This window comes from Salvelinus namaycush, chromosome 3 (genome assembly GCF_016432855.1).
Source record: "Salvelinus namaycush isolate Seneca chromosome 3, SaNama_1.0, whole genome shotgun sequence".
In the NCBI taxonomy this organism is placed as follows: Eukaryota; Metazoa; Chordata; class Actinopteri; order Salmoniformes; family Salmonidae; genus Salvelinus; species Salvelinus namaycush.
The window spans coordinates 63,066,061-63,090,945 of NC_052309.1; the positions used below are offsets into that span (position 1 = coordinate 63,066,061).

The following is a 24,885-nucleotide window of genomic DNA, read 5'->3' on the forward strand; positions in this document are numbered from 1 at the left end:
CCATGGTCTTGTAGCGGATGCGAGCTTCAACTGGAAGCCAGTGGAGAGAGCGGAGGAGCGGGGTGACGTGAGAGAACTTGGGAAGGTTGAACACCAGACGGGCTGCGGCGTTCTGGATGAGTTGTAGGGGTTTAATGGCACAGGCAGGGAGCCCAGCCAACAGCGAGTTGCAGTAATCCAGACGGGAGATGACAAGTGCCTGGATTAGGACCTGCGCCGCTTCCTGTGTGAGGCAGGGTCGTACTCTGCGGATGTTGTAGAGCATGAACCTACAGGAACGGGCCACCGCCTTGATGTTAGTTGAGAACGACAGGGTGTTGTCCAGGATCATGCCAAGGTTCTTAGCGCTCTGGGAGGAGGACACAATGGAGTTGTCAACCGTGATGGCGAGATCATGGAACGGGCAGTCCTTCCCCGGGAGGAAGAGCAGCTCCGTCTTGCCGAGGTTCAGCTTGAGGTGGTGATCCGTCATCCACACTGATATGTCTGCCAGACATGCAGAGATGCGATTCGCCACCTGGTTATCAGAAGGGGGAAAGGAGAAGATTAATTGTGTGTCGTCTGCATAGCAATGATAGGAGAGACCATGTGAGGTTATGACAGAGCCAAGTGACTTGGTGTATAGCGAGAATAGGAGAGGGCCTAGAACAGAGCCCTGGGGGACACCAGTGGTGAGAGCACGTGGTGGGGAGACAGATTCTCGCCACGCCACCTGGTAGGAGCGACCTGTCAGGTAGGACGCAATCCAAGCGTGGGCCGCGCCGGAGATGCCCAACTCGGAGAGGGTGGAGAGGAGGATCTGATGGTTCACAGTATCAAAGGCAGCCGATAGGTCTAGAAGGATGAGAGCAGAGGAGAGAGAGTTAGCTTTAGCAGTGCGGAGCGCCTCCGTGACACAGAGAAGAGCAGTCTCAGTTGAATGACGTCTTGAAACCTGACTGATTTGGATCAAGAAGGTCATTCTGAGAGAGATAGCAGGAGAGCTGGCCAAGGACGGCACGTTCAAGAGTTTTGGAGAGAAAAGAAAGAAGGGATACTGGTCTGTAGTTGTTGACATCGGAGGGATCGAGTGTAGGTTTTTTCAGAAGGGGTGCAACTCTCGCTCTCTTGAAGACGGAAGGGACGTAGCCAGCGGTCAAGGATGAGTTGATGAGCGAGGTGAGGTAGGGGAGAAGGTCTCCGGAAATGGTCTGGAGAAGAGAGGAGGGGATAGGGTCAAGCGGGCAGGTTGTTGGGCGGCCGGCCGTCACAAGACGCGAGATTTCATCTGGGGAGAGAGGGGAGAAAGAGGTCAAAGCACAGGGTAGGGCAGTGTGAGCAGAACCAGCGGTGTCGTTTCACTTAGCAAACGAGGATCGGATGTCGTCAACCTTCTTTTCAAAATGGTTGACGAAGTCATCCGCAGAGAGGGAGGAGGAGGGGGAGGGGGAGGAGGATTCAGGAGGGAGGAGAAGGTGGCAAAGAGCTTCCTAGGGTTAGAGGCAGATGCTTGGAATTTAGAGTGGTAGAAAGTGGCTTTAGCAGCAGAGACAGAAGAGGAAAATGTAGAGAGGAGGGAGTGAAAGGATGCCAGGTCCGCAGGGAGGCGAGTTCTCCTCCATTTCCGCTCGGCTGCCCGGAGCCCTGTTCTGTGAGCTCGCAATGAGTCGTCGAGCCACGGAGCAGGAGGGGAGGACCGAGCCGGCCTGGAGGATAGGGGACATAGAGAGTCAAAGGATGCAGAAAGGGAGGAGAGGAGGGTTGAGGAGGCAGAATCAGGAGATAGGTTGGAGAAGGTTTGAGCAGAGGGAAGAGATGATAGGATGGAAGAGGAGAGAGTAGCGGGGGAGAGAGAGCGAAGGTTTGGACGGCGCGATACCATCCGAGTAGGGGCAGAGTGGGAAGTGTTGGATGAGAGCGAGAGGGAAAAGGATACAAGGTAGTGGTCGGAGACTTGGAGGGGAGTTGCAATGAGATTAGTGGAAGAACAGCATCTAGTAAAGATGAGGTCAAGCGTATTGCCTGCCTTGTGAGTAGGGGGGGAAGGTGAGAGGGTGAGGTCAAAAGAGGAGAGGAGTGGAAAGAGGGAGGCAGAGAGGAATGAGTCAAAGGTAGACGTGGGGAGGTTAAAGTCACCCAGAACTGTGAGAGGTGAGCCATCCTCAGGGAAGGAACTTATCAAGGCGTCAAGCTCATTGATGAACTCTCCAAGGGAACCTGGAGGGCGATAAATGATAAGGATGTTAAGCTTGTAAGGGCTGGTAACTGTGACAGCATGGAATTCAAAGGAGGCGATAGACAGATGGGTCAGGGGAGAAAGAGAGAATGTCCACTTGGGAGAGATGAGGATCCCAGTGCCACCACCCCGCTGACCAGAAGCTCTCGGGGTGTGCGAGAACACGTGGGCAGACGAGGAGAGAGCAGTAGGAGTAGCAGTGTTATCTGTGGTAATCCATGTTTCCGTCAGTGCCAAGAAGTCGAGGGACTGGAGGGAAGCATAGGCTGAGATGAACTCTGCCTTGTTGGCCGCAGATCGGCAGTTCCAGAGGCTGCCGGAGACCTGGAACTCCACGTGGGTCGTGCGCGCTGGGACCACCAAGTTAGGGTGGCAGCGGCCACGCGGTGTGAAGCGTTTGTATGGTCTGTGCAGAGAGGAGAGAACAGGGATAGACAGACACATAGTTGACAGGCTACAGAAGAGGCTACGCTAATGCAAAGGAGATTGGAATGACAAGTGGACTACACGTCTCGAATGTTCAGAAAGTTAAGCTTACGTAGCAAAAATCTTATTGACTAAAATGATTAAAATGATGCAGTACTGCTGACTGGTGAAGTAGGCTAGCTAGCAGTGGCTGCGTTGTTGACTTTGTTTGAAAGTGTTGCTGGCTAGGTAGCCTCGATAACTGGCTAGGTAACCTCGATAACTGGCTAGATAATTACTCTAAACTACACAATTATCTTAGATACAAGGACAGCAAAGACAACTATGTAGCTAGCTAACACTACACTAATCAAATCGTTCCGTTGTACTGTTTCGGTAGAAGTTGGCTAGCTGGCTAGCTAGCAGTGTTGACAACGTTAGGACGGCGAAAATAGCTGGCTAGCTGACTTTGTTTGAAAGTGGAGCTGGCTAGGTAACCTCGATAACTGGCTAGATAATTACTCTAAACTACACAATTATCTTAGATACAAAGACAGCAAAGACAACTATGTAGCTAGCTAACACTACACTAATCAAATCGTTCCGTTGTACTGTTTCGGTAGAAGTTGGCTAGCTGGCTAGCTAGCAGTGTTGACAACGTTAGGACGGCGAAAATAGCTGGCTAGCTGACTTTGTTTGAAAGTGGAGCTGGCTAGGTAACCTCGATAACTGGCTAGATAATTACTCTAAACTACACAATTATCTTAGATACAAAGACAGCAAAGACAACTATGTAGCTAGCTAACACTACACTAATCAAATCGTTCCGTTGTAATGATTCGGTAGAAGTTGGCTAGCTGGCTAGCTAGCAGTGTTGACAACGTTAGAAGATTCGATAATTCGATAATAATCTAAACTACACAATTATCTTTGATACAAAGACGGCTATGTAGCTAGCTAAGAAAAAAGTGCTAAGATCAAACGAATCAAACCGTTGTACTGTAATGAAATGAAATTAAATGTAATACTACCTGTGGAGCGAAGCGAAATGCGACTACTCGCTCCAACCCGGAAGTTCGACAGTGGGTAAGAAGTTGACACACTCAATTAGTATTTGGTAGCATTGCCTTTAAATTGTTTAACTTGGATTAAACGTTTCGGGTAGCCTTCCACAAGCTTCACACGATAAGTTCGGTGAATTTTGACCCATTTCTCCTGACAGAGCTGGTGTAACTGAATCAGTTTTTTAGGCTCGCACATGCTTTTTCAGTTCTGCCCACACATTTTCTATAGGATTGAGGTCAGCGATTTGTGATGGCCACTCCAATACCTTGACTTTGTTGTCCTTAAGCCGTTTTGCCACAACTTTGGAAGTATGCTTCTGGTCATTATCCATTTGGAAGACCCATTTGCGACCAAGCTTCAACTTCCTTACTGATGTCTTGAGATGTTGCATCAATATATCCACATCATTTTCCTGCCTCATGAAGCCATCTATTTTGTGAAGTGCACCAGTCCCTCCTGCAGCAAATCACCCGCACAACATGATGCTGCCACCCCCATGCTTCACGGTTGGGATGGTGTTCTTCAGCTTGCAAGCCTCCCCCTTTTTCCTCCAAACATAACGATGGTCATTATGCGACCTGTACCGGTCCCACACACAGGCCTCCAGTGCGCCTCCACAGTCCAGTATGTCCTGTGCCTCCTCACCGCACTCGCCCTGAGGTGCGTGTCATCAGCCCGGTGCCACCTGTACTGGTCCCACGCATCAGGCCTCCAGTGCGCCTCCACAGTCCAGTACGTCCTGTGCCTCCTCCCCCCACTCGCCCTGAGGTGCGTGTCATCAGCCCAGTGCCACCTGTACCGGTCCCACGCATCAGGCCTCAAATGTGCCTCCACAGTCCAGAGCTTCCGGCGACAGTTCCCAGTCCAGAGCTTCCGGCGACAGTTCCCAGTCCAGAGCTTCCGGCGACAGTTCCCAGTCCAGAGCTTCCGGCGACAGTTCCTAGTCCAGAGCTTCCGGCGACAGTTCCTAGTCCAGAGCTTCCGGCGACAGTTCCTAGTCGAGAGCTTCCTGCGACAGGTCCCAGTCCAGAGCTTCCGGCGACGTTTCACAGTCCGGAACCTCCAACGACGGTCCACATTCCGGAACCTCCTACGGCGGTACGGAACCTCTAGCGACGATCGGCGGTCCGGAACCTCCAGCGACGATCGGCGGTCCGGAGCCTCCAGCGACGATCGGCGGTCCGGAGCCTCCAGCGAGGGTTCCCAGTCCGGAGCCCCCGGTGACGAACCACGGTCCGGTTCCTCTGGCGACGACCCACGGTCCGGTTCTTCCGGCAACTAGCCACGGTCCGGTTCCTCCGATGACATGTCCACGAGCGGAGTGGGTACTTCGCCCCGCACCGGAGCCGCCCCCGACGGTAGATGCCCACCCGGACCCTCCCCTATTGAGTCAGGTTTTGCGTCCGGAGTCCGCACCTTTGGGGGGGGGGGGGGTACTGTCACGCCCTGACCATAGAGAGCTTTTATTCTCTGTTGGTTAGGTCAGGGTGTGATTTAAGGGTGGGTTATCTAGGTGAATTATATTTCTATGTTGGCCTAGTATGGTTCCCAATCAGAGGCAGCTGTTTATCGTTGTCTCCGATTGGGGATCATATTTAGGTAGCCATTTTCCCATTGTGCTTTGTGGGATCTTGTCTATGTTTAGTTGCCTGTGAGCATTATTATAGCTTCACGTTTCGTTTTGTTCTTTGAAGTTTTCTATTCCATAATAAAGGATGGAAACATACCACGCTGCATCTTGGTCTACTCCTTATGACGAACGTGACAGATATGCACTTTTCGCACCAAAGTACGTTCATCTCTAGGAGACAGAACGCACCTCCTTCCTGAGCCATATGCGGCTGCGTAGTCATATGGTGTTTATACTTGTGTACTATTGTTCGTACGGAAATTGCTCCCAAGGGTGAACCAGAGTTGTGGAGGTTTTGGCTGATTTCTTTTTATTTTCCCATGTTGTCAAGCAAAGAGGCACTGAGTTTGAAGGTAGGCCTTGAAATGCATCCACAGGTACACCTCCAATTGACTCAAATTATGTCAATGAGCCTATCAGAAGCTTCTAAAGCCATGACATCATTTGAAATGGAATTTTCCAAGCTGTTTAAAGGCACAGTCAACTTAGTGTATGTAAACTTCTGACCCACTGGAATTGTGATACAGTGAAATATTCTGTCTCTAAACAATTTTTGGAAAAATTACTTGTGTCATGCACAAAGTAGATGTCCTAACCGACTTGCCAAAATTAACAAGAAGTTTGTGGAGTGGTTGAAAAACGAGTTTTAATGACTCCAACCTAAGTGTATGTAAACTTCCGACTTCAACTGTATGTTCCTCTTGGATAGAAAACATGTGCTAGTGTTTTGACAGAATGATTAGATAATGAGTCGGGTTTGTCGTGTTTTGATAGAGTTAGTATGTAGAGAACGTTTCTTTGCATTTTGAAATGTAGAGTTGGTATTTAATGAACAAAATGTGGTTCTGAGCAGAAAATTAACTATTTGGCTAATTGTGTGATGTAGGTGTGTTGCTGTGTCAAGAGTTTAGAAAAAGTATCTCTTTTTAGAGATGAAATTCAATTATGTGACTTTTATAGATCCTTTGCAAAGTCTGCTGTACATGATGACCTCATGAGCGAAGGCTGTAATGCATGAACTATTGACATATGTAAAGACCACGTAATCAAATATAATTGTATTTATCAAATGCGCCGAGTACAACAGGTGTAGACTTTACCGTGAAAAGCTTACTTACGAACCCTTTCCCAAAGCAGATATTTAAAATAAGAAACATTTGCTAAATAGCAAAAAGGAAATATTAACTCGAATAATTATAACGAGGCTATATACAAGGAGTACAGGTACCGAGTTAGGGTTACGTGCAGGGGTACGAGCTAGTTGAGGTATTTTAGGTTATACAGTGGGGCAAAAAAGTATTTAGTCAGCCACCAATTGTGCAAGCTCTCCCACTTAAAAATATGAGAGAGGCCTGTAATTTTCATCATAGGTACACTTCAACTATGACAGACAAAATGAGAAAAACAAATCCAGAAAATCACATTGTAGGATTTTTTATGAATTTATTTGCAAATTATGGTGGAAAATAAGTATTTGGTCACCTACAAACAAGCAAGATTTCTGGCTCTCACAGACCTGTAACTTCTTCTTTAAGAGGCTCCTCTGTCCTCCACTCGTTACCTGTATTAATGGCACCTGTTTGAACTTGTTATCAGTATAAAAGACACCTGTCCACAACCTCAAACAGTCACACTCCAAACTCCACTATGGCCAAGACCAAAGAGCTGTCAAAGGCCACCAGAAACAAAATTGTAGCCCTGCACCAGGCTGGGAAGACTGAATCTGCAATAGGTAAGCAGCTTGGTTTGAAGAAATCAACTGTGGGAGCAATTATTAGGAAATGGAAGACATACAAGACCACTGATAATCTCCCTCGATCTGGGGCTCCACGCAAGATCTCACCCCGTGGGGTCAAAATGATCACAAGAACGGTGAGCAAAAATCCCAGAACCACACGGGGGGACCTAGTGAATGACCTGCAGAGAGCTGGGACCAAAGTAACAAAGCCTACCATCAGTAACACACTACGCCGCCAGGGACTCAAATCCTGCAGTGCCAGACGTGTCCCCCTGCTTACTTCTTGCCACTATAGGGGGTGCTGTTTCGCATTAGCATAATTTGCTCTACAGATTAAACTGCCTAGTACTCAATTCTTGCTCGTACAATATGCATATTATTGTTATTATTGGATAGAAAACACTCTAGTTTCTATAGCCGTTTGAATTATGTCTCTGAGTGGAACAGAACTCATTCTACAGCACTTTTCCTGATATGGAGTGAGATTTCAGAAATCTTGGCCACTGGTCCCAGGTCAGTTTTAAAGTCCCTGTGAATCCTATGAGGATACAAACACTGCCCACGCCTTCCTCTAGATGTCAGTAAGAGGTGACAATTTGAATGGAGTCGATTGCGCAATCAGGGCCTGTATAAAAGAGCACAAGGCGGAAGTGGCTTTCTTTTCCTGCTGCGCCTGACGCACGAAGGACGTCGGACTGGCTCTCTTTTCCAAGCTTTGGTTTAGCCACTTATATATCGCCGGTCATGTTTTTACTCGTTATAGGTGTTAAAAACATCATAAGGTAGTTAATTTAAACCGTTTTATAGCAATTTATATCCGTTTAGTGCGATTTTGAGGCATTTCTTTGTGGTGCACTTTGAAGCGCTGGGCACGTTTCCAGTACCGGTCGAACGTTAGTGGGCATTTCGACGGACAAGAGGACATCTTTCGACCAAAAGAAGATTAGACCCAAGAAAGGATACATTGCCCAAGATTCTGATGGAAGATCACCTCATAGTAAGAAATATTTAAGATGATAAATCGTTGTTCTGTCGAAAAATTTTAAACGCATATTCCGCCATTTTTTTTGTTATAGCTTCGCTTGGCGAACCCTGTATTGCACAGTAAGGATAATTTTAGAAATGTAATTCAGCGATTGCATTAAGAACTAATTTGTCTTTCGATAGCTGTCCAACTTATATTTTTTTAGTCAAGTTTATGAATAGTTATGCATGAGACAAGATCACTGTTAAAGATGGCGCCCGACATTTTCAGGCTTGTTTTGCTAGTATTGTCATTGTATAACCACGGTTTTTTGTGGCTAAATATGCACATTTTCGAACAAACTCTATATGTATGTTGTAATATGATGTTACAGGAGTGTCATCGGAAGAATTCTGAGAAGGTTAGTGAAAAAATTAATATATTTTGGCGATGATTACGTTATCGCTCTCTTTGGCTTGAATCAATGCTCGGGTAACGTTTGCACATGTGGTATGCTAATATAACGATTTATTGTGTTTTCGCTGTAAAACACTTAGAACATCTGAAATATTGTCTGAATTCACAAGATCTGTGTCTTTCCATTGCTGTGAGCTGTGTATTTTTAAGAAATGTTTTATGATTAGTAATTAGGTAATACACGTTGCTCTCTGTATTTATTCTAGTCGAGTTGTGATGGTGGGTGCAATTGTAAACTATGATTTCTACCTGAAATATGCACATTTTTCTAACAAAACCTATCCTATACAATAAATATGTTATCAGACTGTCATCTGATGAGGTTTTTTCTTGGTTAGTGGCTATCAATATCTTTATTTGGCCGAATTGGTGATAGCACCTGATGGAGTAAGAAACTGATGGAGTTAGAAAAGTGGTGTCTTTTGCTAACGTGGTTAGCTAATAGATTTACATATTTTGTCTTCCCTGTAAAACATTTTAAAAATCTGAAATGGTGGCTTTATTCACAAGATCTGTATCTTTCATTTGGTGTCTTGGACTTGTGATTTAATGATATTTAGATGCTACTATTTAATTGTGACGCTATGCTAGCGATGCTAATCAGTGTGGGGGGGGTGGGGGGTGATCCCGGATACGGGGTTGAGGTTCGTGAAAGGTTATTAAGCCAGTACATGTCCAGGCCCATCTGAAGTTTGCTAGAGAGCATTTGGATGATCCAGAAGAAGATTGGGAGAATGTCATATGGTCAGATGAAACCAAAATAGAACTTTTTGGTAAAAACTCAACTCGTCGTGTTTGGAGGACAAAGAATGCTGAGTTGCATACAAAGAACACCATACCTACTGTGAAGCATGGGGGTGGAAACATCATGCTTTGGGGCTGTTTTTCTGCAAAGGGACCAGGACGACTGATCCGTGTAAAGGAAAGAATGAATGGGGCCATGTATCGGGAGATTTTGAGTGAAAACCTCCTTCCATCAGCAAGGGCATTGAAGATGAAACGTGGCTGGGTCTTTCAGCATGACAATGATCCCAAACACACTGCCCGGGCAACGAAGGAGTGGCTTCGTAAGAAGCATTTCAAGGTCCTGGAGTGGCCTAGCCAGTCTCCAGATCTCAACCCCATAGAAAATCTTTGGAGGGAGTTGAAAGTCCGTGTTGCCCAGCAACAGCCCCAAAACTGCTCTAGAGGAGATCTGCATGGAGGAATGGGCCAAAATACCAGCAACAGTGTGTGAAAACCTTGTGAAGACTTACAGAAAACGTTTGACCTCTGTCATTGCCAACAAAGGGTATATAACAAAGTATTGAGAAACTTTTGTTATTGACCAAATACTTATTTTCCACCATAATTTGCAAATAAATTCATTAAAAATCCTACAATTTTTTTTTTGAAAAGTGGGAGAACTTGCACAATTGGTGGCTGACTAAATACTTTTTTGCCCCACTGTATGTACATGTAGGTAGGAGTAAAAGTGACTAGACAATCGGGATAGATAACAGAGTAGCAGCAGCGTATTATGTGTGTGTGTGTGTGTGTGTGTGTGTGTGTTGGAATGTCAGTGCAGTATGTGTGGGTAGAGTCCAGTGAGGGTGCACAGAGCCAGTAAAAGAGAGTCTGTGCAAAAAGAAGGAAATCAATGCAAATAGTCCGGGTAGCCATTTGATTAACTGTTTAGCAGTCTTATGGCTTGGGGGTAAAAGCTGCTCAGGAGCCTTTTGGTCCCAGACTTGGCGCTCCGGAACCACTTGCTGTGCGGTAGCAGAAAGAACAGTTTATGACTTGGGTGGCTGGACTCCTATAACATTTTTAGGGCCTTCATCTGACACCGCCTGGCATAGAGGTCCTGGATGGCAGAAAGCTCTGCCCCATGATGTACTCGGGACATACGCACCGCCCTCTGTAGCGCCTTATAGTCGGATGCCAAGCAATTGCCATAATACGATTCATAGTTGATACGTTTTGCACTGTTTTTATCAGTAGGCATTACGAAAGTGCACAATATCTCTCATGAAGTAATTAGCTATCGTTTAACTTTGACAATGATGTACACTGCCAAGTATAGATTTGTGTGTCCATACTATTGTTTGCATATTACTGTATTTTCTGGCTTTTTTCCCCTCCTTTCTGCAGAAAAAGAGCAAGCTGCACTACCACATAGCCGTGATCATAAACTACATGGGACATTGTATCTCTCTGGCAGCCCTGCTGGTGGCCTTCATCCTCTTTATGAGGCTGAGGTGAGTGACACTGTCGTCCTCCTATCATTCCTCCATCATGTCAACACATCATATAACAGAAACAGATAACAGCACGACACCCGCCTGCTACGTTCCTTCACGTTCACGGTGGTATGTCATTATGTGTAACACCAGCCCGGCCCTCAACCCTGCAGTGCATGCTCTGGCATGACCCATCTATGTCTAAATTGATTTTCTGACTAATGACAAGGTTGGATGAATGAGGTGGTGAATGTAATGCAGCGCTGGTTTGACCTAGGTGTAATGTAGCCTTGTTCGGTTCTGTCCAGCATATTAGTGAAGTGTGTCCTGCTGGAGTGTCGTGTATTATTCAAATACATTCACACACACAGGCAGGCACGCACGAACAAACACACACACACACATGGACAAATCCACTCTGAGACTCAAACCCATGTTCACACAACCGCAATCTTGTTTTGTGAGAGGAGAGAGAGACTGTTTCATCCTGGACTCCCAGGGCTCAACCCGCTGGGCAAAAACTGGTTGAGTCAACGTTGTTTCCACGTAATTTCAACCAAACAATGTGATGACGTTGAATCAACGTGGAGAAGTGATTGGATTTGAAAAAAGTCATCAACGTAAGGGAATTGTTTTACCTCAATCCAATGACATGGTGATTTTTTAAATTTTATTTCACATTGAGTTCATGTTAGTTGACAACTCAACCAAATGTAAACCAAAACTAGATGCTGAAATGATGTCTGTTTGGGAAGGTGTTGACCAGTGAAGGCGCTGTGCGGTGGTGAAAGCAGTGATACGTGACAAACAGCATGTCACTAACAACCCATCATGTCAGTCAACACAGACATGCGTGGTTTTTGGCTTTCTCAAAGGCCACACCAACACAGATTATCTGGACTCTGAGATTAAACATATAGTGTAAGAGATTGTTTAGAACAGATTATCCTGGATTAATCTGGTCCGATTTAATTTCAGCAAGATACTGTCTCACTGCTTCAATTGCTCCAATCAAGAAGTCTCATTTGAGTTGAGACAACAGAGGAAGTTTTTTTGGTCTGGTTTGGTCTGGTTAAAATAGTTACATCTTCAACATCAGTGCCCTGTTCATTAATTAACCTCTTACCATCTCAGCTAATATGGAGAGTGGTGTGTCATAAAGCTTTTGGGATTGGTCGTACTGCATGTATGTAGAGAATAGCCAAAGTAAAGTAGCAGACAGGCCCGGCCAGCGCTGGTCTACTGTTTACTTCCTAAACTGAAATGAAACAGCTAGCAGGAACAGATGTCTGGGATGGACACACACACACACACACACACAGACACACACACACACACACACCCTGAGACTTCATTACTCCTTCTCCACTCACGGCCTGTTTTATCTTTTCATTTGATCTGGCTGTGATAAAGCTGTCCTTTTTAATATTTCATACACACATTTTTTGGGGAGGGGCTCTAAAGCCCCTCTAGCTACTTCACGGGTATAGACCTCTCACAGGAGAATGGTAGCTGTGTGAGTCATACATTGTACGTACTGTAACGGCAGAAGAAATGTCCTCGAAAGGAGTACTTTCTCATTCACATGCCTCGTTTCGATAGATTATAGGCCTTCAATGTCTTTTGGCATAAAATCGAAAGTCAAAAGGTGCGTTTTTCTTTTTACATCCTTGAAACGGAGTTATTTTCTATATCCTCCTTTTATATCCTGTCTAATCTGCTCTTCAGGACTGATTACAAAATCGATAATACAATTTGAAGGATTATCAGATTACGGAGATTAATCAAAATAGCTTCCCTGCCTGAATGCATTGTACAGTTAAAAAAACAATGCACATCAGTGTCACTCCTGAGTGCATACGCTCTTCTTTGATCATGCAATGCTTTGCTGTACAGTATCAGTGCATTCAATGCATGCGGATTGTTTGGGTAGCTCGGCCAAGGAAACCACTTTTAAGAGGTTTAGTGTCTGCACATAAGCTTCGGTAAAACTTTGTTTGGATAGTCCTAAACCTCCTATTCAAACTCAGTGAAGACCCCAGGCCTGGTTTAGTGTGCGGACAAGTTTAGATTGAATGACTTGAGGTTATTTTCAGTCTGGGAACAGCAACGGTAAGAAGAGGGTAAACCCATTGCTATGCCTACTTGTTCAAGCCTCACTGAGTTAAGGCACCCAATGCACTGTGAACGGTATTGCCGAGTTTGAGTTGTAGACAAAGCATCCGTGGGAGAACACTTCTGCTTCGCCCCTCCTTTCATTCACACTTGCTGACATTTGGTAAGATACTGCCGAGCACTGAAATACACAGACGCATACGTGTAAAAGAGGTAAAGGTGCTTTCGTATGGGACGAGGGCTTAGTTGTTTGTGTGGGGACATCAGCTGACGTGTTGAATTGGGCGGACCTAAATTACTTTCGCGTTATACAATTGTGGATATTTCTTGTGCACAAGTTTTGTGATTGCCTCCACTTGGAAACGTCGTACACAACTTCATGATTCGTCAATTATTTTAACACTTCAGTGATTACGAAAGAGGAAAAGATGATCAGGGAAACAACGACTTTAGATCATCATTGACTTTCCACTGATCCCTGAACTAGGAGGACCTGGCTTCTATTCCCGTCCATACTGACGTAGCAGCAGGATGAAGAGACGGGGGGATGTCGAGGATAGGAGGCTACAGACCTCAGAGACACATGGTCTCAGTGTGAAGTGATGGCCCCTGGCCAGCTTTCCTCAGCTCCCCAGTGAACTGAGAAACGCACCGACAGCGAACATACCCAGGACCCCAGCACTGCACTGGCAGGGTGTTACCAACGCAGTGATATGCCATTTGGACTGTGAAACACACCAGGGGGAATCTGCGTCAGTGGAAAAGGACAAGCAGAGCAGCACTGCTGTCATCCACTAATGGAAAACCCCCTGTTGTGAAAACGACAGAGGCGTTATTCACGTAGCTAACCAGTATCTTTGCCTGATCTATCCCCCCTCATTTTGTTAACAGGTTAAAGGAGCAGGCGCTTATACAACCGGGTCTCAGAGCATTTCGTATTATTTTGTATGTAAATCCGAGACTCCATTTATCAAATCAAATTGTATTAGTCACATGCGCCGAATACAACAGTGAAACGCTTATGATATTCTAAGTTTCGTATAGTATGTATTAATTTGTGGATGTCCATCGCATATTTCGTATGATATGTTATGAATTACAATTCGTATTATATGCTATGAATAATAACTGTATGATATGTTAACAATTCTAGCTAGGTGGCTAATGTTATTTAGCTCACTAACATACCTATGTTATTTTGTACAATTGGGGGGGGGAGTTCCCTTACATTAGATAGGGTTAGGGTTAAGTTTAGGAGTTAGGTTAAAGAGTTAAACTAGGGTTAACGGTTATGGGAAGGGTTAAGGCAAGGGTTCACTAACATGCTAAGTAGTTGAAAAGTAGCTAAAAAGTAGCAAAATGCTTCTAATTAGCTAAAATGCTCAAGTTATCTGTGATAATTTTTGAACTCGCAACCTTTGAGTAGCTAGATATTCCCGTTATATGCCTACCCATCCACCCCGACCAGCCACCCCGACCAACCACCTTCCTTTTGTTTTTGCCTTAGGTAAACATATGTCTTATGTAACAAAACGTAACATATCATACTAAATGGAGTGTCTCAGATGTATGTACAGAATCATACGAAATGCTCTGAGACCAGGTTGGTTTGCAGCAAAATGCCCATGACGCTGTCCAAGTTCGTTCACAGTGGGGAGGGGGTTTAAAGCATGAAACGGGAAATGCTGCTGCTTTCAAGAATGTGCATAGTGAAGATACAGGACTCCCTGGGGAGAGGGAAATTAACCAAGAGTTAGGCCAGTGAGATTAGAGGAACTGTGCTGATGTGGGAAGGGGTTTGCTGTCAACCCTACTGTACCACTAGGCCCTTGAGATCACATGTAGTAAGGATCCACTCAGCACAGAGCCCTGGGCTGTACAGCAGCTCAAACTCCCTCAAAACTGTGATACTATTCATATAATAAAGTGTAAGACATAAGCCCGTGTTCTCACTTGGAACAAACGTGGCGGAACTTTGGATCCCAAAGCAGCTGCTCGCCCACTTTCAGAGCTCGCATCCTAGTGTGACGGCTGGAGTGGTGCCTGTCAGTGATTGTCACAGCTCACCTGGCACTGGCTGGCATCGACGCATCAGACGAAAAGCTGTCTAGCCTAGTGCCAGTCAATGTTTCACCATGGCATAATTTTTTATTAACTTTGCTTGAGCCCACTCCATTAGAGTCAGTTTGCAGAGGTCCAGTTCAAACATGTTGTTAAAGACCTTTGTTGCCAAGGTACCGAACATGAACTTAACATCAGCATTGAATCAAGCTGCAAATCATTGACGTAAATACAGCACCCTGTTGAAAGGGACAGTCTGCTACCAAAAAGATAAAGTAAAGCAAAAAGCGGCAGAGATACTGTACCACAACACTTCTACCCAACTTAGAGATGTCCTCATTGTAAACCAAGGCACTTTTACGGTTACTTAAAGGGGACGATTACAGGCTTGTTTTAACAGCGATGTGGCATGTTTTTTCATGGAGTGGGGTCCCTGATCCCGCTTTCTTTTTTACAAGAGCCCAGCGCTCAGAAATATGAAACAGAGCCTTCAGCCCACTGCTGGTTAGTGCCTCAAAGGGCTTCCTGAGGTAGCCAATGGCACTATGTTCAGTCTTTATTTGGTTTAATGGATCTTAGCCACGTGTTTGTCTAATTTCACTTCGCTTCACTAATGACTTTTTTAAACTAATTCTACCCTAACCATAGTACTAATTACATAGTTTGGGACATCAAACTGTAGCACCTTCCAAAAGCGTAATGAATGTTGCGTACCAACAACGTCAAGGGCAAATCTGATGGCCAGAGAAGGGGAGAGGCTGAGGAGATTAAAGTCATGCCCTTAATCCTTACAACTCCATAAAGAGACTTCTTGGTGATTGGGGTGATGGGAGTAATTTATGACAACCTTCAAGGCATTCTGGAACAACATGGGACCATTGACTATGCTACTTTGCTTCAATACCCAGGTACTCTCTAACCTTGAGGACGAGGTCGTTTTAGTCATCGAGTCATTATAGAGAGACCTGGTGACCCATCTAAGGTAAGCCATTATCTTGATGGGTAACCTGTACTCACACACACAGACACACAACTCACACACATGCACACACGCACACACACACACGTGCAATTCCCATTCCCCACACACACTCCAGCGTTACATCCTCCTGAAAAGGTCAAGTCCAATAGCCTGCTGTTGAGCAAGCAGACGTACTAACCAGTCACACAGATAGCTGACTTGACTCTAGTGTAAACACGTGATGTTTGTTCATCAACGTATTTGACGTTGGGGGATGAAATAATACTTATTATTGGCTCAACAGACCCCATTTCTGCGATCTGGGTTAATGGTGTATAATGTAATATACATGAATAGAAATTGACTGAAAGAACCAGTCAATTCTCGTTTATACTGATTCAGAATCCCTTTATCTGGTAATGCACAATGGCAGAAGTGTGGTATATCAGAAATAACATAATTCTTCTCTTTTTTTACCAAGACTGGAACTTGCTGTAAGCCTAAATTTTAAAAAAACAAGGAAGGGATGACTCCCTATGTCTCTCTGCTGAGTAAACTGAACTCACATGTTCATCTCATTCTGCTAGAAGTTAGTGATTCAGAGAATCTCTGACCTTTAATTATTGGATTTCTGCCATATGACACACAAGGGAATAGTTAGCCCAGATATGATCTTTTTATATATTAATAATACAAACCCAAGCTGGGGCCTCGGTTGACATTTTCGGCTGCCCATGAGACCTGCACATGTGTGGTGGTGTTGTTTACCCGTGTGTGCCTGCTCTGGGAGGGAGGATTCTGGGGGCTTCAGCTTGACCTGGTGGTGTCTTGAAACGGCTTGTTGCAGTGGAAGCCCCGTCATAGTTCAACAGCAGGTGACGGCTACTCAAACTCAAAATGAAAATGTAATTGAGCTTTACAAAGTACTAAGTTACGCCTCACATGCAAACTTAAGTAAAAATACTAAGTACTTCTTAAGTAGTTTTCTTGGGTATCTGTACTTTACAATTTATATTTTTGACAACTTTTACTTTTACTTTACTACATTCCTAAAGTAAATAATGTCCTTTTTACTCCATACATTTTCCCTGACACCCAAAAGTATTCGTTACATTTTGAATGCTTGGAAAATGGTCAAATTCACACACTTATCAAGAGAACATCCCTGGTCAGCCCTACTGCCTCTGATCTGGCGAACTCACCAAACACAAATGCTTTGTTTGTAAATGATTGTCTAAGTGTTGGAGTGTGCTGCTGGCGATCCGTAAATTTAAAAAACAAGAAAATCGTGCCGTCTGGTTTGAAATGATTTATGCTTTTATTTTTGCTTTTGATACATAAGTATATTTAAAACGAAATACTTTTAAACTTTTACTCAAGTAGTATTTACTTGGTAACTTTCACTATTACTTGAGTCATTTTCTATTAAGGTTTATTTACTGTTACTTAAGCATGACAATTGGGTACTTTTTCCACCACTGCAAACTTACATATATACACATGCACACAAACACACACACACGAACTTGTCGATTACTATTCCCTATCGATTACTATTGCCACAACAAACAGGAAATTATTAGGCGATTCCAGTGCACCCAGAAATCTATTTGAACCATTTCAAAATCAGACCTTTAACCAAAAGTGTACATCGATGACAATGTATTATTCAAGTAGCTATGATGTATTATGCATTGGTGCTTGTGTCTTGTGTTGTATTAGAGTAGTAGACGATACAGAATAGAATGAACGAGAATATAACATCCCATAGAACATGTCAAAAATAGAACACAGTGTAGAACAGAACATCTCTAATGAGTTCTAGGTGGGAATACTTATGTAACCACTGCATGTTGTGGATGTTGATATGCATAATATCCTGTTCTGGTAAACCGCTTTAGATATACTGTACATGGTATTTAGCTCAGCTGCAGCCTCATTGGTGTGGTTTGAACCTCATTTTCTGGTAGGACTGCTCTGGGATTGAATGGTCTTGGTTTTACCACACTTGTGGCCATGCCTCCATATTTACCCAGCCCAGTGTGGCTTTAAACACTGCACCACACTCCAGTTCTTTTTCACAGTCCCATTTAACTTCTTGTGAAGTAATCTGTTATTCTGCAGATCCCTGCTGCTCAGCTATGCTTGGTGGTTAGAGTCTGGATGCTGGAGTTGGAAGTAACAACGTGAAGTGTGTCCGATTTTGACAAGGTTCTGTTGCCAGAGATTTGAACTACGACTGAGCCCAGAGAACAGAAAGCAAGTGTGTGTGTGCGTAACTTGGTCTCAGGGCAATTTGTTTTATTCTGTGACACTCCATTTAGTAATATATGTTACATTATGTTAAATTACATTACGAATGGAATAGCAGTCATACAATATCATATGAATTAGAGGACATATAGCAGGGTTCCCCAACTGTTGGCCCGCGGGTGGTTTTATTATGGCCCCCCCAAGTATATAAAAAATATATATATATTAGAATTTGCATTGTTGGACATAAAAGACTGTAAAAACACCAGCAAGTCTGCTCAATTGGATGATGTAAGTTATCATAGGTCTTGGAAGTCAAATAGTATTCTACGCATTTCTCTAAAACCAGGTTGCTTGTTGCGTCTTAACAACAAAGGAGAATTACGGGGAGAATTTACGTTGGTGGTTAGGTGAACAAACTACAAAAGGTTTGGATCATTTACATTAAAGGTTGGGGGAACTAAAGCGACAGAGGTTAGGTGAATTTACATAGAAGGATAGTTGAATTGGGTTAAGTTTAGAATAAGGGTTAGTGGAAGGGTTAGCTAAAATACTACAGTTTTTCCTGACACGATTCCAACATGTAACCTTTGCGTTGCTAGACAGTTGCGCATTACACTTATCCATCCTCCTTGACCAACTTCCCTACTTTTGTTTCTGTCTGAAGTAGCTAGACTATTAGTAGGTATCATGAGTCTTGCAGGTGCTCAGAAATATGTAAAGTATGTTTCATATGGCTCTGAGGCCAGGCTGGTGTGTGTGCGTATCAATTCCTCATTCCGAACCTCCGCATATAGCCTGGGTCCCCATACAGAGAAGCTTGTTTCTCTTCATTTAGATAAGGGCTACATCACTGCTGGTGGTGTGGGTGTGTTTGATAATTTAGTACGTAGAGTTTCTCTTGTCATTCATGGAGCTAGGCAACAGCTTGACAGTCTTGGCATGTTCTCAATAGAGATAGATAGAGGGTGTGTCCCAAATGGCCCCGTATTCCCTATGTAGTGCACTACTTTTGACCAGCCCCCTAGTCAAAAGTAGTGCACTATAAAGGGAATAGGGTGCCAATTGGGATGCAGACACACAGAACCTTGGAACCTCAGTCCCTCCCCTGAAGACATCTCGCCAGTGTCCATCTTTGGCGGTCATGTCATGTCACCTCTATTGATGCGTGATGACATCAACCCACAGACAGAGAGAGAGACTGCCTCCTAGAGTGGTGCTGGAGGGCATTGGTTCTTAGAAACTGCCTTTGGGTAAACCAACTGGAGATGTTCTGTTCTGACCATTTTTAAAACAAAATCCTGTTTAGAGACTCGAAACAACTGAGGTGACTGTTTTCATTCTAGTTCATGTCTACCGCTGTAAAACTCTTGTGAAAGAGGTTTGTTAGAATTTGGGAGTGTTTTATCCTCTTGGAGGCAAAAAGAGGACTTACTGAAAATATAATATATCCCATTTTAGCAGATGCTTTTAACCAGTCGTGCGTGCATTTATTTGGCATATAGGTGGCCCCAGCAGCATTGAACCCTCAGCCCTTGGTGTTGCAAGTGCCATGCTCTACTGACTCAGTCACACAGAATCACTGTGTGAACTGATTATTTTTTTAAAGAAAAACATTTGAACCTTTATTTAAACCACTACAGGATCGGTGGCCAGACCTCGGGACGGTTGAGCTAACGTAGGCTAATGCGATTAGCATGAGGTTGAAAGTAACAAGAACATTTTCCAGGACATAGACATATCTGGTATTGGCTGAAAGCTTAAATTCTTGTTAATCTAACTGCACTGTCCAATTTACAGTAGCTATTACAGTGATAGAATACCATGCTATTGTTTGAGGAGAGTGCACAGTTATGAACTTGAAAATGTATGAATATACCAATTAGGCACATTTGGGCAATCTTTACCAGATCTAATGTGTTATATTCTCCAACATTAATTTCACATTTACACAAACTTCAAAATGTTTCCTTTCAAATGGTATGAAGAATATGCATATCCTTGCTTCTGGTCCTGAGCTACAGGCAGTTAGATTTGGGTATGTCATTTTAGGCGAAAATTGAGTTTAACTAGGCAAGTCAGTTAAGAACAAATACTTATTTACAGTGGCGGCCTACACCGGCCAAACCCGGACGACGCTGGACCAATTGTGTGCCGTCCTATGGGACTCCCATTCACGGCCCGGTTGTGATGTAGCATCAAGTTACTGAAGCATCATATCTTGTTCTCCCTCATATTGTTGTATACCCTGTAAATTGGTAGAGTGCTTATAGTCAATACTCCCCAATGAATAAACTGTGCGCTGGGCAGTCTGGCACATTCAAGAAACACTGCAAATAGGTTTAGGGCCCTGAGAAGAGAATCGCAATTTGAGTTTGTGTATATTGTTCTTTTCATAATGTCGCTTCACTTTGTCCTCCTCTCTATCACTTTTCTAAGAACAAAAGTTGAAATTCCCTGTGAAATGACATGAATTGTCTTGAATTATTTTTTTAAAGAAAAACATTTGAACCTTTATCTTATTATTAATCAAATTAAAATGAAAGGAATAATGATGAAGTTCATTTTCAGGCCAGTCTTTTGCTCTTACACAGCACGGAGCTCCATCCAAGCCCTGTATTGCATTCCTCTTCAGGGCCATTCTGTTTCCCTTTTTACATACATTGATATGCCGAGGCAAATAAATCAAAGAATCGTTTGATGCCTCTAATATCCTAATTTGTTCCTCTGAAGCCTGCACTTTAAAATAAATGAATGTGCACACTCTAACGCAATCCCCGAGGCACTTTTCTGTGGAGAGCTGTGACGACCAGGGGCTCTGCGTACAGTATGCATGTGTGCATGAGTGTGTGTGTGTGTGCCTTTCAAGGTGCGTTTTATATAAGATAATCCTTTTGAAAGTATGTGTGTGTCTCTGTCCATACCTAGATACTCTGTCAACAAGAGACTGTCTAAATACACTCCACAAAAAGAAACATTCTGAAACCTCAACCTCCTTAGTGTTTTGATTTCAGATTAAAAGTGACATTTCCTGTATGACACACACCAGATATTTTGGGTTTATGTGAGTCTGTACTTCAAATATTTGTCTTCTAGACTGCTTTTAAGTCTCTTTAATTTAATAGGATTTGATGGGTCAGTCCCCGGACTGCTCAAATGTCTACTTAATTGGAAACATAACACACTTGTATAACTCGGCATACCCACTAGCTAGAGTTACCCATACTCCAAAATATTTTCTCCTGAAGAAGACCATCGCAGTCCTTGCCTGTATCCCAAATGGGACCCTATTCCCTCTTTAGCCCAATACTTTTGACCAGGGCCCATGGTCAAAAGTAGTGCACGCCAAAGGGAATAGAGTGCAATTTGGCATCCTCGTTCAGGCTTTGAGATCTCCATGAGATGGAGCTGTAAATAGAATTGAGGTAGATTTCTAGAGCTTCATACTTTCTTTGGCTGACAAATGAAGAGTAAGACATGTAAGGTTATGTCTGGAGGGAAGTGAGCCAGTAACCCTTGACTTTTTTTTGTGAATTGTTGTACTCCATCCTAACAAATGGTTTTGTCCAGCAATACGTTGTCAGGTATGAGTAGGAGGATAAGGAAATATGGGTCCAGTCTCCTCTGCCTCCAGTAATTTAGTCCGGCCTGATGAAGATAAAAGAAGAGGGGGGATCGAGAGAAACATAGAACGAGGGGGATGACAGAAAGAGAGAGAGTGAAGAAGAGAGAAAGGTTGAGGACAGAGTGAAATGGGGAAAAAATGAGGAGTAAATTACAGTGGTCATTTTGATAGAGGGAGAAGGAATGAGTTGAGGGTGAACGAAGGTGAGGGTTAAAATGAAAGATGACGCACAGAGACGAGAGACGAGAGAGAGAGAGTCAGAGGAATTAGTGAAATTGCTTGTGAGAGTAAAATAAACAGAGGGAAAGGTAGAGGACGACGTCTACATTGGCTGTACTCCAAACAGTCTCTGGTGGATTAGCCATTAATCATTTAAGAATTCAAATGTTTTTTTCAAAGCTTAAAGGGCTTTGTTTTTGTCAGAACCTGTAGGTGTAGCTATGTCAGCCATGTGTTCACGCATGCGTGCGTACGTGTGCGTGTGCCTCCGTGCGGGTGTGTGCGTGTCTCTTGTACAACCACAAAGCACTTATTGTACCATGGTTGAAACAGGTAATCTGCCACAGTGTGCATTCTGTCACATTTTAACATTGGTAGGAAATGTTTTTGAATAAACATGATGTAATGAGCCATTAAACATTTAGTATAAAGTGGGAGGAATGCTGTCAATACTCGCTTTCAGAAAGTATTCACATCCCTTTAATATTTCACATTTTGTTGTGTAACAGAATTTAAAATGGACTAAATTTAGATGTTGTCACTGGCCTACTCACAATACCCAATAATGTCAAAGTGGAACTATGTTTTTCGACATTTCTACAAATTAATAAAAAATGAAAAGCTGAAAAGTCTTGAGTCCATAAGTATTCAATCACTTTTATGGCAAGATTAAAGATGATTTTTTAACATCTACCTCATCTCTGTACCCCACACATACTGTAAGGTCTTTAAGTCAAGCAGTGAATTTCAAACACAGATTCAACCACAAAGACCAGGGAGTTTTTCCAATGCCTCGCAAAGAAGAGCACCTATTGGTAGTTGAGTAAAACATTGTTTCAATGGCGCCGAAGGAGATGGCCGCCATTTTACGATCCCATAACCAATTGTGCTATTGTGTATTGTAGCAGGCTCTTCGCTGTGCCCCTCTGTTGTACACCCGTGCTTGGGCCTCTTGGGCATCCAGGGGCCACAGGGTTGCCATCCGGTATTGCATGTCTTCCACGTGTTCCACCATGGTTCGATGCGGCGACGGTTGCTGTTCCCAGGCTACTTTAGCCACGTCCAGCTGTCCTCGGGGTCGTCTCCCGTACAGGAGTTCAAATCAAATCAAAAGTTTATTTGTCACGTGTGCCGAATACAACCGGTGTAGACCTTACAGTGAAATACTTACTTACAGGCCCTAACCAAAAGTGTGATTTTTAAGTAAAAAATAGGTATTAGGTGAACAATAGATAAGTAGTAACAGGCCCTAATCAACAGTAAAAAGACAGTGAAAAGGCTATATACAGTATACTGGCTATATACAGGCACCAGTTAGTCAGGCTAATTGCGGTAGTATGTACATGTAGGTATGGTAAAAGTGACTATGCATATATGATAAACAGAGAGTAGCTGTAGCGTAAAAGAGGGGTTGGCGGGTGGCGGGACACAATGCAGATAGTCCGAGTAGCCAATGTGCGGGGGCACCGGTTAGTCGGGCTAATTGAGATAGTATGAACATGAATGTATAGTTAAAGTGACTATGAATATTTGATTAACAGAGAGTAGCAGCAGCATAAAAGATGGGTTGGGGGGGGGGGGGGGCGGGACAATGCAAATAGTCCGGGTAGCCATTTGATTACTTGTTCAGGAGTCTTATGGCTTGTGGGTAAAAACTGTTGAGAAGCCTTTTGGTCGTAGACTTGGCGCTCCGGTACTGCTTGCCATGCGGTAGTAGAGAGAACATTCTGTGACTGGGATGGTTGGGGTCTTTGACAATTTTTACTGAATTACCAACATGTTTCAAGCAGACCACCATAGTCTCTGTGCCCAAGAACACTAAGGTAACCTGCCTAAATGACGACCGACCCATAGCACTCATGTGTGTAGCCATGAAGTGCTTTGAAACGCTGGTCATGGCTCACATCAACACCATTATCCCAGAAACCCTAGACCCACTCCAATTTGCATACAGCCCCAACAGATCTACAGATGATGCAATCTCTATTGCACTCAACACTGCCCTTTCCCACCTGGACAAAAGGAACACCTACGTGAGAATGCTATTCATTGACTACAGCTCAGTGTTCAACACCATAGTGCCCTCAAAGCTCATCACTAAGCTAAGGACCCTGGGACTTAACACCTCCCTCTACAACTGGATCCTGGACTTCCTGACGGGCCGCCCCCAGGTGGTAAGAGTAGGGAACAACACATCCACCACGCTGATCCTCAATACGGGGCCCCCTCAGGAGTGTCTGCTCAGTCCCCTCCTGTACTCCCTGTTCACTCATGACTGCATGACCAGGCACAACTCCAACACCAAGTTTTCAGATGACACAACAGTGATCACCGACAACGATGAGACAGCCTATAGGGAGGAGGTCAGAGACCTGGTGCCAGGACAACAACCTCTCCCTCAATGTGATCAAGACAAAGGCGATGATTGTGGACTACAGGAAAAGGAGGACCGAGCAAATCCCCGTTCTCATCGACGGGGCTGTAGTGGAACAGGTTGCGAGCTTCAAGTTCCTTGGTGTCCACATCACCAACAAGGTTTCATGGTCCAAACACACTAAGACAGTCATGAAGAGGGCACGACAAAGCCTATTCCCCCTCAGGAGACTTAAAAGATTTGTCATGGATTCTCAGTTCCTCAAAAGGTTATACAGCTGCACCATCAAGAGCATCCAGACATGGCAACTGCTTGTTCTCCGACCACAAGGCACTACAGAGGGTAGTGGGTAGTACAACCCAGTACATCACTGGAACCAAATTTCCTGCCATCCAGGACCTCTATATCAGGCGGTGTCAGAGGAAGACCGTAAAAATTGTCAAAGACTCCCGCCACCCTAGTCATAGACTGATCTCTCTGCTACCGCACGGCAAGGGGTACCAGAGCACCATTTAATTATAATTTGGAGGGTGTATCAATACACCTAGTCACTTCAAAAAT

General features: G+C 44.0%; 1 protein-coding gene across 1 annotated transcript in view; it reads left to right on the forward strand.

The window, feature by feature from the left end:
- Window positions 1–24,885, forward strand: part of LOC120043971 (corticotropin-releasing factor receptor 1-like) — a 223,283-nt gene that overhangs the window by 159,267 nt on the left and 39,131 nt on the right. Inside the window, exon 6 of the mRNA XM_038988567.1 lies at window positions 10,628–10,734. Coding sequence (XP_038844495.1) covers window positions 10,628–10,734 — 107 coding nt within the window. The remainder of the gene's footprint in view (window positions 1–10,627; window positions 10,735–24,885) is intronic.